The sequence below is a fragment of the Pan troglodytes genome, chromosome 12, assembly GCF_028858775.2.
Source record: "Pan troglodytes isolate AG18354 chromosome 12, NHGRI_mPanTro3-v2.0_pri, whole genome shotgun sequence".
NCBI classification, from domain to species: Eukaryota; Metazoa; Chordata; class Mammalia; order Primates; family Hominidae; genus Pan; species Pan troglodytes.
In genome coordinates this window covers 46,344,795-46,359,990 of record NC_072410.2, presented here as the reverse complement: position 1 = coordinate 46,359,990, position 15,196 = coordinate 46,344,795, and the positions used below count along the sequence as shown (strand labels likewise).

The following is a 15,196-nucleotide window of genomic DNA, read 5'->3' as shown; positions in this document are numbered from 1 at the left end:
AGCAATAATTATTTCACAGGCTTGTTTTGTAGACTAATGAGTTAATACATGTAAAGTGCTTTAAAATTATATATCTCAGAGTACAAATTCAATATATATGCAATTCAATTTTAGATATTTTTATAACTAAATAAAGGGCAGGAGATTTGCTATAAAATATATAAAGCCATCAAGATGAGAAAATCAAGTGTACTCCTAATAAAGTAGTGATGATATTAGATTCTAATAAAATTTATTTAAAAAAAAATAACCATTTGAAAAATATTTAAGCAGAACCATTTAAGCAATTGCTATTCAAAAGCATTTAAACTTTCTAAACAGACTCTGGTTCTGGGTAAGATAAAGTGTACTTTATCTTTCTTACTGAGTACACCTATACAACCTGAGTAGAATGCATGGAAAAGCTCTATGTGGACACAGACAAGTAGTTTGTGGTAGGCAGATTTGGAAAGGCCAGAATTTAAAGTTCTACCACACTGTGGTAATTATACATTTTTCCCCTTTTTCACCTTCCTGGCCTTGAGGTTGCCTAAAATCTGGATGTGTGTATTTTGGTAGACAGAAAACACTCCAGGAGGGGCCCACCAGTTCTGACTAGAGGAATGGAAATGTGGTTTCCTAACATTCAGAGTTGGTGGGAGAAATCCCGGTTTTCTTTTCCTTCTTATACTTCTTTTTCTCTTCCTACTTAAAATTATCTCTCATTCCATTCAGTTCCTAGGCAGATCCACTTGCAGAGATTGGAGTGATGGCCACAGTGGAAGCAAGGCAGCTTGCAGGCACCTAAAACTCAGAGTGAGCAAGCTTTCCTTTCCAGTTGAGCAGCTGTGGTCCTAAGAAGGTGGGATAAAATGTCACTATTTTGGTCCCTATTTGTCCTCACCCTGCTTACTGTGAGTGTGACCAATCCCAGAAGTGGTCACACTCACAGGAAGTGTGTGGCACAGCAGGACAAATAAAGCTTCAGCTTTCTAGTTAAAGGATCAAAAAGGAAAGCCCCAGAAAACTGAAAAGTATAGCGATAATCCCAGATAGGGAAGAACTCAGAACTGTGAATTTATAAAGCTGTGTATGATCTCATGGGCTCACCCTTGACCTGATCATGTATGGATCCTAACCTAAACAACATACCATATTTTTTGAAAACTAAACTAAAAGACAGACTACTGCCTAGGTCCCAGACTGGCCACTGGCTGGTGTACACATGGGACAGATCTGAATTATAAAGGCAGTGGCAATAGAAATGAATTAAAACCACAATAAACTAAAACTGGTTGAAATTTGTTTTGTGCACCCAACTATGCTGATTATCTGCTGAAACAAAAATATCAATATTAAGTATCATTTAGACAAGACAGAGTCTCATTGCATAATATTCAAAATGTCTAGGATACAAGCCCAAATTACTCAGCATATAAAGACTTAAGAAAATCTCCACGTGCAGGATAAAAGGCATTAAACGGATGAGAAGGCCAAGATCTTACAGATGTTGGAATTCTATGACAAAGAATTTAAATCAGCTATTATAAAATGCTTCAGCAAGCAATCACAGACATAATTTTTTTTTTTTTTTTTTTTTTGAGACGGAGTCTCACTTTGTCGCCCAGGCTGGAGTGCAGTGGCGCGATTTCAGCTCACTGCAAGCTCCGCCTCCCAGGTTCACGCCATTCTCCTGCCTCAGCCTCGGAGTAGCTGGGACTACAGGAGCCTGCCACCATGCCCGCCTAATTTTTTTTGTACTTCTTTTTTTTTTTTTAGTAGAGACGGGGTTTCACTGTGTTAGCTGGGATGGTCTCGATCTCCTGACCTCGTGATCTGCCTGCCTTGGCCTCCCAAAGAGACATAATTGAAATAAATAGAATGATAGGAAATATCAGAAACAAAGTAGAATATGATCCAAAGTGAAGACAATCCAAATATATATTTTAGAACTGAGCAATAAAGTAACAGCAAAAGCAAAACCTCATGGAATAAATCAGGTATTTTTAATTTAGGGTCGATATATGGCTTCTTGAGGATGTAGAAGGAGCTGCGGGTCGTTGAAAATGAATTGTATGGATATCAAATGGGCAGTTTCCAAGGAGGTGGGTGCAATGTTGAAAAGGCTGATGTCTTGGCCGCAAGCTTGGAGGTTATAATTTAATGATCTGTGGGTAGGACTAGGGGAATCAATGTTTTAAAAAATCGACTCAGACCATTTGAGACAGAGCAGAGACCCTCTCTTAGGGGCCTGTACCTGCCGTCCCCTGCCAAGCATCGAAATAAAGGAAAATCTTGAGTTATTTTAAGGGAAATTCTAGGTTCCTAGCTATCCCTAACAAGTAAATAAGCAACCTGTAAAGCAACAAGATAATAGTAGCCTAATACAATAGCCAAGGAAGCTACAATCACAGGTTGTTTGGTTTTCCTATAGAAACTAAAGATAACATCTTAACATATGTTTCTGACTTGTTTTTCAGAAACAGATCCCCACCAAGAGGATCTGCCAGCACAGCAGGTAGGCCTCAGACAAGGAGGAACTGCAGACTGACCTCTGACCACCACTCCTTGTTATAAATTTCTTCCTGCCAGGCCTGGAGAAACTCACCCCCACAAGCCAGAGCTAACATTCTTCTTTGCAGACCCCAAATTTTTAAATCAAGCTTTTCTTCCTTAACCTTTTGTATATCAGAAAATCTTTTAATCTACCTGTGACCTATAAGACCCCTCTTCAAGACATCCCACACTTTTAGGCCAGCACCACTGTGTAACCTCCACGTATTGATTTTAAGTTTTTCCTGTAACTTCTGCTTTCCTGAAATCTACCCCTGACTTTACCCCTTATCTGCAAGCCACTGGGGAGGTTGGGACATAAGTGTAAGCTGCCTGATTCTCCTTGCTTGGTGCCCTGCAAATATATGCTTTCCTTTTTTCCTGCTGCAAAGGTCAGCGTGGATATCTGGTCTTACTGCACCAAGTAAGTGGACCCCTGTTCACTTCCATAACACATTCTCACCACCAGCCAGGGGCAAGGATAGTTAATCAAGTGCAGCCCACTTAGTTTTCAGAAGAGAAGACTGAAGCCCAACAGGTTTTTACCCCATCAGCTTTCTCTGCCACCTAGATTGTGAATACTATTTACTATCACTTGTTTTCTGGGCTTAGAAGCGTGATAACTCAACTTTAAATCTAATTCCTATGTCCCACACCAACTTTCTATCTTCTTCTATTTCTCAGAAACGTCTCTTATATTTGTGTGTAAACCAGAAATAAAATTCTAAGACCCCTCAACTGACTGAACGGATCCCCCTTTTGGCCAAGGGCATTCCAAAGTAAACCTGAAAAACAAGTGCAGTTCATGATGGGAAGGGGGAATCGGACATGTCTCATTATACCTTCCTCCCTTTGGAATTCAGGCACAACCGACCAGCATTAAGATTAAGACAGATATCTTAAGACTGACAAAACACTTTGTAACAATAAGATATCAAGTTCCAACCTGACTATAGTATAGCATCACATGACAGATAGCAGGCCTTGAAAGAAATGAAAATATTTTACCCTAAGATATATTTCTTTGACATATTTTGAAATACCCTGCTAAGATACCTCTTGTGGGGAAAATGTGCATTCTAAAGAGAATCATTTTCCCTTTACAAGTTTTTCCTTGATCCAGGAGAGATTAAATAAGAGACTGACACATTTTTGGATCTGATTAGAGACATTTACTATCTGTCCTTTCTGAAGGCTACTACTTGGAGGGTTCCTCTGCAAGCCATTGGGGATGCATAATAAGAACTTTGATCTCCACAACTCCTTATCTCAACCCAGATACTCCTTTCTATTGATTACAGTTCTTCAATAATAATTTAACTCTTTCAACCAATTGCCCGTCAGAAAATCTTTGAATCCACTTGTGATCTGGAAACCCCCATTTTGAGTTGTCCTGCTTTTCCAGACTGAACAAATATATACCTTATATGTATTGACTGATGGCTGCTTATAGCCTCTGACCCCCTAAAATGTATAAAATCTAGCTGTAACCCAACCATCTTTGGAACATGTTCTCAGGACTTCCCGGGGCTGTGTCACAGGCATTGGTCACTTATATTTGGCTTCTGAAAATACGTAAACCTCTTTAAATATTTTACAGAGTTTAGCTCTTTTTATGACATGTATATTTATTTCTCAGAAAGATCCCCAACCTTATTTTTCACCTTGATTAGAGGGCTGAGGTGGAATAGGTGGAAAGCTTTTCTGGGGTGTGGAATTTGGGAGCATATTGCAATGTTCAGTGATTAATACTATTTAGAAGAACAATTTTTGAAATAAAAATTAATTGCAAAACATGACGGTAAAATAGAAAACAGTTAAACAAAAGTAAAAACCAATTAACAGTGCTTTGTGAAGCAATATTAAAAACTGAGGCAAAATAATAATAATCAATTATATTTGCCTTATTTTTATTTGGAATTTGGATGGTTTGTTCCCCATGGATTTTTCTCTTTTTTGGCATCAATTTAGTGTATTAAACGTTGCAAATGGTGCATGGAAATGTTCTTTTGATCGATGAATTTTTTGGTGACCCCTTGGATTTTAGAGCTCAGAAAAAGTGCATCTCTTGTCTTAACCTGATCCTGACCCTGAGTACTGCACCTCCTAAGTGGAGACTTATGGAAACAGCAAGAGGCTCCTGACCATGATGAGAAACAGGTTAAATCATTTGGAAATGAGAGCGTGGACAGAATGAACAATGTTTTGAGTGAGAGAAGGGGAAAGATTTAATTCTTTCTTACAAAAATGTATGAAATTTTTCCTTTATTGGCTAGCACTAGACATTTTCTGAAAGGAGGGATTAAATTTTATTGAAGGTCACTTTTTTTAAATAAACTACTTAATGTGAAGATAAAACTCTGAATATCTACATTATTAGTAACCATGATGATTTTCTTAAAAAGACAATTAAACAGGTTTTTCAATCAGAAATACAAAATAATAGAGGAGGAAAAATCTGATAAGAGAACAGGAGAGGCATCATTTTGGGAACAGGAATTGCCAATGCCTACGTTGTTTGCATTTGAAATGTAAATTTTTCCATCTTCCTAAACTTTCCAGTGAAGTCCACATAAATGCCTATGTGAGTAGGTTTTGTCTTATTTTTGTGTTGTGCAAATTAAAAAAGGGTACATATTTTCTGCCAGTGACAATAACAGCAAGAAAATGAGAGAATTCCTCAATTGAACTAATTCAGCAAAAGCAAGAGCTCCAAGTCAGAGAAGGATATGATAATACTGGTTCGTTTAGAGTTCTCAGAAATCTCATAAAAGGCCTTGGGCTTTCCAATATTTTAAAAAGTTGAATCCATTCTTCCCTGACTCAAGTTCTCTGTGGCTACAGCTGATGTGTAGTCAAGCCATTACCATGGCTTCTCAGCATAAATAGAAAATACTAACACTTAATGGTCTCAAAATTTTGTAGACTCTGAACTTTCTTGTATGTGATTATGCAGAATTTCTTAAATGTTTCTTAATCAGCCAGTAAAATAGTCACCTTTCTTCCAAAGTTAAGAAAAGTTACCAAAACTTGGCAATAAGAAATAATGCAATTAAGTAAGTGGCATGTCTTTTCAATGTCATATGGGGAAAAAAACCCACTTAAGGATTGTCTAAGATAATGCACTTTCTTCTACTCATTGTTTACTCTTCTTCAGAATTCCTGAACTTAAAGAAGTTACATGTAAGTGGTTGGATTTTTGTTCATTTTGTAAAAACACAAAAACAGTCTGTCTGGCAGAAAGAAAGATAACAACAAAGTTTACAATTTAGTGAACTGGAAGATATTAGTTACTCTCTTCAATCTTGTTGAATTGGTCTAAACATCTTTTTGTTTTTTTCATTAATTAATGAATTAAATAAAACTTTTGACATATGTTCATTACAAAAACAATTAAAAATTATTTGTTGAACTCAATGTCTGAATTAGCTTAAAATCAGAATGGAGATGACAGGGAGGAATTAGCAATCTTAAAGATGGATCAGTAGAAATTATCCAAGCTGAACAACAGACAGAGGAAAGATAAACAAAACAAAACAATGCTCAAGGACCTGTGGGAGGCTACTAAAAGGTAAAACATTTGTGTCATTGGAATTATACAAGGAAAAAAGAAAAAGAAGTATAGTGCAGAAGTATATGTGTATGTATTTATATATATGTGTGTATATATACAGATATACGTGTATATATGTGTGTGTGTGTATATATATACATACTAATATATTTTGTGTATGTATACACAAACATTGCAAATTTGACTAAAGCCATAAACTCTCATATTGAGTAATCTCAGTGAACTGCAAAGAAAATAACATGAAGAAAGAAATTCACGCATAGTCACATGATAATCAAAGTACTAAATTTTAAAAACAAAGAAAAACATCTTGAAAGCAGCTATAGAGAAATAATGTATTATTTATAAGGAAACTATTTGAATGACAACAAGTTTCTCATCAGAAACAACTGACGCTAGGAAGAAGTGGCTTAATATTTGTAAGGTGCTAGAAGACAACTACTGTCAACCCAAACACCTATATCCAGTTAAAATGTCCTTCAAAAGTGATGAAAGTATAAAGACTTCTCAAATAAAGAATCTATGGCCAGCACAGCTACTTTAAAAATATTCCAAAAAACATTATTTTGACAGAAATAAAATGATACCAAAAGGAAACTTGAAACATTAAGATGAAAGAATAGCAAGATAAAAAATAAATATCGATGTAACAAAATAGACTATTAATCTCTTTTTGAGTTCTTTAAACATGTTTGAGAATTGAAACAAAATTGTTTTAAATTACCTAATACATTTTCAGTGCATATAGATATATTACATAAAACAAATAAGTATAACAGGAAAAGAGAGCTATCTGGTGGTAAAGTTTCTACATTCCACTTGAAGTAGTCAAATAGAATAAAATAAAATAAGTAGACGGCTAAAAGTTAAGTATTATATTGTAATGTTGAAAGCAACCACTTAAACAAGTGGTGTCCAACCCCTGATACCAGTCCGCGGCTTGCTAGGAACTGGGCTGCACAGCAGGAGGTGAGTGGAGGGTGAGCCAGCATTACCACATGAGCTCCACCTCCTATCAGATCATCAGCAGCACTGGATTTCCATAGGAATGCAAGCTCTGTTGTGAACTGCACATGCAAGGCATCTAGGTTGCACACTTCTTTTGACAGTCTAATGCCTGATGATCTGAGGTGGAACAGTTTCATCCAAAAACCATACCCTGCCACCACCTGTGGAAAAATTTTCTTCCACAAAACTGGTCCCTTGTAGCAAAAAGTTGGGGACCACTGACTTAAAACACTATAAAAAGAATAAGATTCAATAACAACACAATTGGTAAAATAGAATAGTAAAAAAAGTGCAAAATACCTAAAAGAAGGCAGGAAAAGAAAGCATAGAAATTAAAACATAAAGCAAATAAACAGAAAAGACATAATAAAATGATAAACCTATATCCCAACAGTAAGTATATTAAATAATACTGGTCAAAACACATGTATTAATAAATGGGGATTGCTGGAGATTAAACTAACTAATATGACCTAACTAAATGCTTAAGAAACTCACTTTAAATTAACAATAGATAGGTGATAAGTCAAAGAATAACAAATGAAATGGACCCAATAGTCCCAGAGATATTCTTTCTTTCTTTTTTTTTTTTTTTTTTTTTTTTTTTTGATAAACATAGAAATTCACCCTTCCGGTCTTAAAACTTGAAACTTACATTTGTTTTATCTGAGTTCCTTCCTCAGGAACTGGAGCCCCAGGCCTCTCAAAAAGTATCATGTAACTGAAACTCACCAGATCATCACACCCAACAAGGAGATGCTGGGTCTCACATTCATCATGATTGCTTTCTTACCCCTCCCAAGTTCTTATTTTCCTACACATAGTTACACTTCTTCCCTGCTATATAAACTCCTAGTTTTAGTTGGTCAGGGAGATGGATGTGAGAGTGATCTCCCATCTCCTTGGCTGCTGCACCCCATTAAAACCTTCTTCCTTAGTAGTACTTGTCTTCTCAGTCATTGGCTGTCTGTGCAGCAAACAGCAGAACTTAGACTAAACCACAAATATTTAGGTAACAGATTTTAGTTCCATGACCAGGAACACTTTGTTCGTGGCTTGACTGCTGTGGGCCTGGAGTTTCAGAAGTCCTGCTAAGGAGCTGCCTTCCAAATATTGACTGCAGGTGAGTTTCTGTCTGTTTCTGGCCCCACTGCTGCCAGCCCCAATCATGCTCCTGATCACCTCAGAAGAATTGCCTTTGAAATTGGACATCTGCTTCCGTATAGGTGAGTGACCTTTGTGGACCCTGACAGCAACATCTGCTCCTCTCAACTGGGGAAATTTTTAAGGAATTTTTCCATATGCAGGTTGAACAAGCCCAAGAGACTGAGAGAGGGAAGCAGTCTGACTGTTTCAGAATGGACACTCTTGCGGGCTTGTGTGAATAATTTTGAATGAGAAAGGATTCGTATGGTGAATTTTTGTCCTCAAGTAAAATGACTGACTAGTTATTAAAAAGAAAAAAAGGGCCAGGCGTGGTGGCTCATGCCTGTAATCCCAGCACTTTGGGAGGCCAAGGTGGGTAGATCACGAGGTCAGGAGATTGAGACCACTGTGAAACCCCATCTGTACTAAAAATACAAAAAATTAGCTGGGTGTGGTGGCTGGCACCTGTAGTCCCAGCTACTCGGGAGGCTGAGGCAGGAGAATGGCATGAACCCGGGAAGCGGAGCTTGCAGTGAGCCTAGATGGTGCCACTGCACTCCAGCCTGGGCAACAGAGCGAGACTCTGTCTCAAAAAACAAAACAAAACAAAACAAAACCTAGAAAAAAAATCACAAAGTCCAAGCGTGTCATAGGTGTCTGTGTATGTCATATATAGTTTTTCTTCTTTCTCTGTGTCTATTTTTATACACATACAGAGAAAATAGGAAGTTTAAAAGTTTATGTAATAAAATATTCTTTAAAACCTAATAGAAAATTAGATAAATTTGACCAATTAACATTGCTCATAGTTAAAGCTGTTAGTTTTGATGATGTTAAAATAAAATATTATAAAGAAATATGTTGGAAGTTTGGCAATTTTTAAAATCTATTTAAGTGTGAAACCAGGTTTAGCATGGAGCCAAATTTTCACATACATGCTTGCACTGATTCACACTAGATTTGCTATTCTGAATAGATAGTACTAGCACTAAAGAACTTATTGGTCACATACCTAAAGTGGAATTTTTTAATTGGGGTGACTGTATAGTGACATTGGTGGACTTGAAGACACTACATGGTGTTTCAGGAACAAAATATTCATTATATGATTTTTCTTTAGGCTCTGAGTAACACTGTAGCCTCCAAGGTAAAATGAGTAGGAGAAAAATTGGGGGCTGGTTTCCATTTGCTCTATTTATTTAAATTTCCTAAGCTAACTTTATCAAGCTTCCAAAATTGATAGAGGACACTGGCTCTTTAAAATGATTAGTTTTGCTTACCTCTGATGATCTGGAGAGCTATGATAGCTTTAAGGTTCTTGGCAAAAATAAATTACTAAAAGGCTTATTTTTATAAGTTCTGAACAGATACAGTACATTGTATATTAATACTTTGTTATTTGGGAAAGTAGATGACAGTAGAAATTTTTAAATGGTGTTTTATTTCCAAGGTGATTCAATTAAATCAGTAATTTGAGTTAATTTCAGATCTTTTCCTTTAATGAGGAAAAACTATGATATGGGTATAGAGTTTTAATGTTCAGGAAAGATTGGCCTCATCTTTAAGGGAATTATATTGATTATTGATTGGAATTTATCTCAAACTACTTTAGTTGTGTTTACTATTATTAACATTAACTGACATTCACTTGGATTAAGTAGGAAAAATTATTTTTTAAAAAAATTATGTGAGACTTTCTAGTGATTTTTTATCCCAAGCCATTTATTACTGATTAGCCTTTATGTATGTACTTGAAAACAAAATATGTGCAAGTATTGCACTGGTTTGAAGATTTTATTAGTAACAGTTATCTAATCAGCTAGCAGTACTGTATCTACAAACTAATCTTGGAAATGTGTAATGATGCTCTTTTAAGAAGCTGGAAGAAATTATTGTATACTCGTTCTTACTTTGCTTTTGTTTTGTTGCGTAGTATTTAAGTTGTTCTCATACTGAATTTCTGAAACTGATATTGCATTTGCCCTTTTTTTTAATAATGGAGAGAAACATTAGTTTTTATTTTGATAAGTTGGGCATAGTATCTATCACATTTTTGATGCTTTTGGTCACAATTTTGTCCCTAGAATGCTAGTAATTAGACATTTGTAATGAGTCACCTTACTACTTTAATACAGTGGTTTGAAGTGATGGGGGAAGTAACTCCACTAAATCACAATGTTTTAATTTGTGACATGTTAGAGAGAATGATAGAACTTTCTGCAGTATAAGTATTTCATTAACTAATCTTTGCACTGTTAAGTTACAGCACTTTGACTCCTGGGTCTGCAGAAGGCACCAACTCCTGCTAAATCTTGAGCATTGACACCAGTCAAAGCCTCATCTTCAGACTCTGGAGATGGTGATAATCAAAATGAACTGTTTTGTGAGACACAGGGCCAGAAATTAAAACTACAGAATCCCTCTAGGCCCAGGTGAGAGTGGCAGGAGGTAGACAAATTCCTAGACAGATAGAGGCAGGTCCCCAGTGAAACCTGACCTTCAAACCAGGGACAGCCCGAAGTCTGAAAACCAAGCTGCCAGTTCCAGGTAGAATCCACGACCCAGAGTGCAAACCTCCTTGATGCCTGTCAGCCAATCAAATGGTGCTTTTTCCGGGTCTGCCCATGGACCAATTAGCGTGCACTTTCTCCATTTTGAGCCCATAAAAACCTTGGGCTCAGCCACATGTCAGGACTACCTGCCTGCAGGTAGGAGCTACCCACTTCAGGTCTCCTCTCCAATGAGAGCTGATTAAAACTCAATAAAACTTTCTCCACCTTGCTCACCCTCCTGTTTTCCGTGTAACCTCATTCTTCCTGGAGACTGGATAAGAACTCAGGACCTGTCGAATGGCAGGCATAAAAAGTGCTATAACACATTCCTGGCCAGCTCTCTGAGCTATGAGTGGGAGCAAAAGGAGCTGTAACACATTCCTGGCCAGCTCACCAAGCTATGACATGCTCCCATTCACCAGACTGCGGGAGTGAAGAGCAGCAACCCTCTGGGAACCCAGACCTTGGGATTCCCCCAGCCAGAGCTGTGACATTATAGCTATCCCACCCTCTGCCAGCATTGGGCAGCATTGGGAATGTCAGCATTCCCATGTGATAGGAAGCAGCTGCAGTGCTAGCCCAGCCTGGGAGCCATGGGACAAAGGCAGGTGTCGGGACTAAAAGAGATTAAACACGCTCCTCCCTATTCACTGAGCTGCAGGTGGTGGGAATGAGAGAGCCATAGCATGCCCCCTGCCTTGGGGCTCTGTGGTTGCTGGTGTCTCCAAATTTTCAGGCACCATCGTGTTCCCCTCATCCAGACACCAGCACCCTCAGTGGAAGCCGCTTGGGATACGCCTGGTCCAGCTGCAGCCTTGCATGGAGCCGGTGCCTGTACCAGCACCACGAGCTGCCTCCCCTGCCACAGCCAGTATGCCTGTCTGTGCACAGTGGCCGAACCTCACACTTGCTTACCCATACACCCCTCGCTGCTCTGCACCTGGCCTACCCTTCATGGTTGTGGGACCCAGACCAGTAGCACGAGCCAAGCACAGACTGCCAGCCTGAGTGGGTGGAATGAGCACAGTGGGCATGAGCAAAACTCAAGCAGAGGTGCTGCTGGCCACAGAAGTTTCCAGCTGGTGAAGCAACAATTGAAGGATCTTGTCAAATAGGGACTATTGCAGAAGAGGTGGGAGCATGAGAGTGTAAGAACCAATTTTGAGGGATAAGATTAGTTCAGAGTTTTCTATAAATTAAACATTAATACCAAAAGCACACTAATGGAAGGCTCACATCTGGGCCCATGTGTCAGAATAACAGAGTTTTCTTGGAGAATTATCTGTTCTTTAATAGAAAATTATAAAGGTTATAAAATGTTTATGAAAATTTTATGATCAAATTGATTACAACTAAATAAATTAGTTTATAAGGTTTTGTTAAAATTGTCTTTAACATTAATACTATACCATATAAAGGTAAGATGGTAAGATTTGGTTTACTGTTTTGAACAAATTTTTTATGTAAGAGATAACAAGAGATTTCTGTTTAAAACTACAGAAGAAAAAAATGTCAGGCGTGAGAGAGACAGATTTCGTTGGCTTCATATTATCTTTATTAGGACTTACTGTTTGAGAAACTGAGTGTCCTCACTATCAAAGGGTTAACATTTTTGTATATTTATTTTGGCTAAATGAATAACTATTTTATAGTAACTCGTGGTGCTATTTTATGATATCAAGTGTCTTAAACCTTTGATATTTGACAGACTTTCCAAAAGCAAAATTCCAAGTTCTATATTCAGTCTTTTTGACCTCAAACTAACTTTTATGGATGTTAGTTTCCCTGAAGTCTGAGAAACATATTAGGCTTACTAGGCTTATTTGTTATGCAATAATTTTGCAGACAGTATTTTCAAATCCGAGGTGGTGTTTAAGTTCTGATATGGTTTGGCTGTGTCCCCATCCAAATCTCATCTAAATTATAAATTCCACATGTTGTCAGAGGAAATTGGTGGGAGGTGATTGAATTATGGGGGTGTGTTTTTCCTGTGCTGTTCTCATGACAGCGAATGAGTCTCACGAGATCTGACGGTTTTAATAAGGGGAGTTTCCCTGCACAAACTCTCTTCTCTTATCTGCTGCCGTGTGAGACATGCCTTTCACCTTCCACCATGATTGTGAGGCCTTGCCAGCCACGGGAACTGTAAGTCCAATAATGTTTGTTTTTTTTTTTTGTAAATTGCCCAGCCTCAGGTGTGTCTTTATCAGCAGCATGAAAATGGACTAAAACACTAAATTGGTACCAGTACAGTGAGGCATTCCTGAAAAGATATCTGAAAATATGGAAGCAACTTTGGAACTAGGTGACAGGCAGAGGTTGGAACAGTCTGGAGGGCTCACAGGAAGACAGGAAAATGTCAAAAAGTTTGGAACTCCCTAGAAACTTATTGCATGGCTTTGACAAAAATGCTGATACTGAAATGAGCAATAAGGTCCAGGCTGAGGATGTCCTCAGATAGAGATGAGGAACTTGTTGGGAGCTGGGGCGAAGATGACTTTCGTTATGTTTTAGCAAAGAGACTGGCAGCATTTTGCCCCCGTGCTAGAAATTTGTGGAATTTTGAACTTGAGAGAGATAATTTAGGGTATCTGGCAGAAGAAATTTCTAAGCAGCAAAGCATTCAAGAGGTGATTTGGGTGCTGCTGAAGGCATTCAGTTTTAAAAGGGAAACAGAGCATAAAAGTTTGGAAAAGTTGCAGCCTGATGATGTAGTGGAAAAGAAAATACCATTTTCTGAGGTGAAATTCAAGCCAGCTGCAGAAAATAGCATTATTAATGAGGAGCCAAATGTTAATCCCCAAGACAATGGGAAAAATATCTACAAGGCATGTCAGAGGTCTTCATCACAGCCCCTCCCATCACAGGCCTGGAGATCTAGGAAGAAAAGGTGGTTTTGTGGGCCAGGCCCAGGGTCCCCGTGCTGTGTGCAGCCTAGGGACTTGGTACCCTGTGTCTCAGCCACTTCAGTCATGGCTGAAAAAGGCCAACATAGAGCTCAGGCCATGGCTTCAGAGGGTGCAAACCCCGAACCTTGGCAGCTTCCACATAGTATTGAGCCTGCAAGTGCACAGAAGTCAAGAATTGAGGTTTGGGAACCTCGTCCTAGATTTCACAGAATGTATGGAAATGCCTGGATGTCCAGGATTGAGTTTGCTGCAGGGGTGGGGCTCTCATGGAGAACCTCTGCTAGGGCAGTAAAGAAGGGAAATGTAGGGTCAGAGCCCCAGCACAGAGTCCCTACTGGGGAAATGCCTAGTGGAGCTGTGGGAAGAAGTTTACCATCCTCCAGACCTCAGAATTGTAGATCCACTGACAACTTGCACTTTGTGCCTGGAAAAGCTGCAGACCCTCAACAAAAGCCCAAGAAAGCAGCTTGGTGGGAGGCTGTACCCCGCAGAGCCACAGGAGTGGAGCTGCCCAAGACCATGGGAACCCACCTCTTGCATCAGCACGACCTGGATGCAAGACATGGAGTCAAAGGAGATCATTTTTGAGCTTTAAGATTTGACTGCCTTGCTGGATTTTGGACTTGCATGGGGCCTATAGCCCCTTGGTTTTGGCCAATTTCTCCCATTTGGAATGGCTGTATTTACCCAATGCCTGTATCCCCATTGTATCTAGGAAGTAACTAACTTGCTTTGGATTTTACAGGCTCAAAGGTGGAAGTGTGTCCAGAGTTGGTTCCTGCCAGTGGGTTCGTGGTCTCGCTGACTTCAAGAATGATGCCGCTGACCTTTGCGGTGAGTATTACAGCTCTTAAAGGTGGCATGGACTCAAAAGAATGAGCAGCATCAAGATATATTGTGAAGAGAGAAAGAACAAAGCTTCCACAGGGTGAAAGGGGACCCCAGTGGGTTGATGCTTCTGGCTGGGGGTGACCAGCTTTTATTCCCTTATTGGCCCCTCCCATTTTCCATTTCTGTCCTATCAGAGTGCCCTTTTTCCAATCCTCCCTGCAATTGGCTACCTTTAGGATCCTGCTGATTGGTGTGTTTTACAGAGTACTGATTGGTGCATTTTACAGAGCGCTGATTGGTGAGTTTTACAGAGTGCTGATCAGCGCATTTTACAGTCCTCTTGCTAGCTACAGAGTGCCGATTGGTGCATTTTTGCAGAGTGCTGATTGGTGCGTTTTACAATCCCCTTGCTAGCTACAGAGCACTGATTGATGCATTTTACAATCCTAGCTACAGAGTGTTGATTGGTGCGTTTTACAATCCTAGCTACAGAGTGCTGATTGGTGCGTTTTACAATCCTCTTGTAAGACAGAAAAGTTCTCCAAGTCCCCACTCGACCCAGAAAGTCCAGCTAGCTTCACTTCTCAGAAGGGACTTGCCTTGTATCAGATAAGATGTTGGACTGTGGACTTTTGAGTTAGTGC

At 39.0% G+C, this 15,196-nt stretch overlaps 1 protein-coding gene across 5 annotated transcripts in view; it reads left to right on the top strand.

The window, feature by feature from the left end:
* The window catches only part of LOC129143146 (uncharacterized), a 676,792-nt gene that overhangs the window by 207,336 nt on the left and 454,260 nt on the right, over positions 1-15,196 (top strand). For 4 of the 5 annotated variants that reach the window (XM_054677979.1, XM_054677978.1, XM_054677977.1 and 1 more), the window contains exon 1: positions 9,075-14,555. In XM_054677979.1, the coding sequence (XP_054533954.1) occupies positions 13,260-14,309 (1,050 nt within the window). In that variant the 5' untranslated portion in view covers positions 9,075-13,259 and the 3' untranslated portion in view covers positions 14,310-14,555. Of the gene's footprint in view, positions 1-9,074; positions 14,556-15,196 lie in introns of those variants that run through there. The other variant, XR_010149088.1, reaches the window with a different exon arrangement.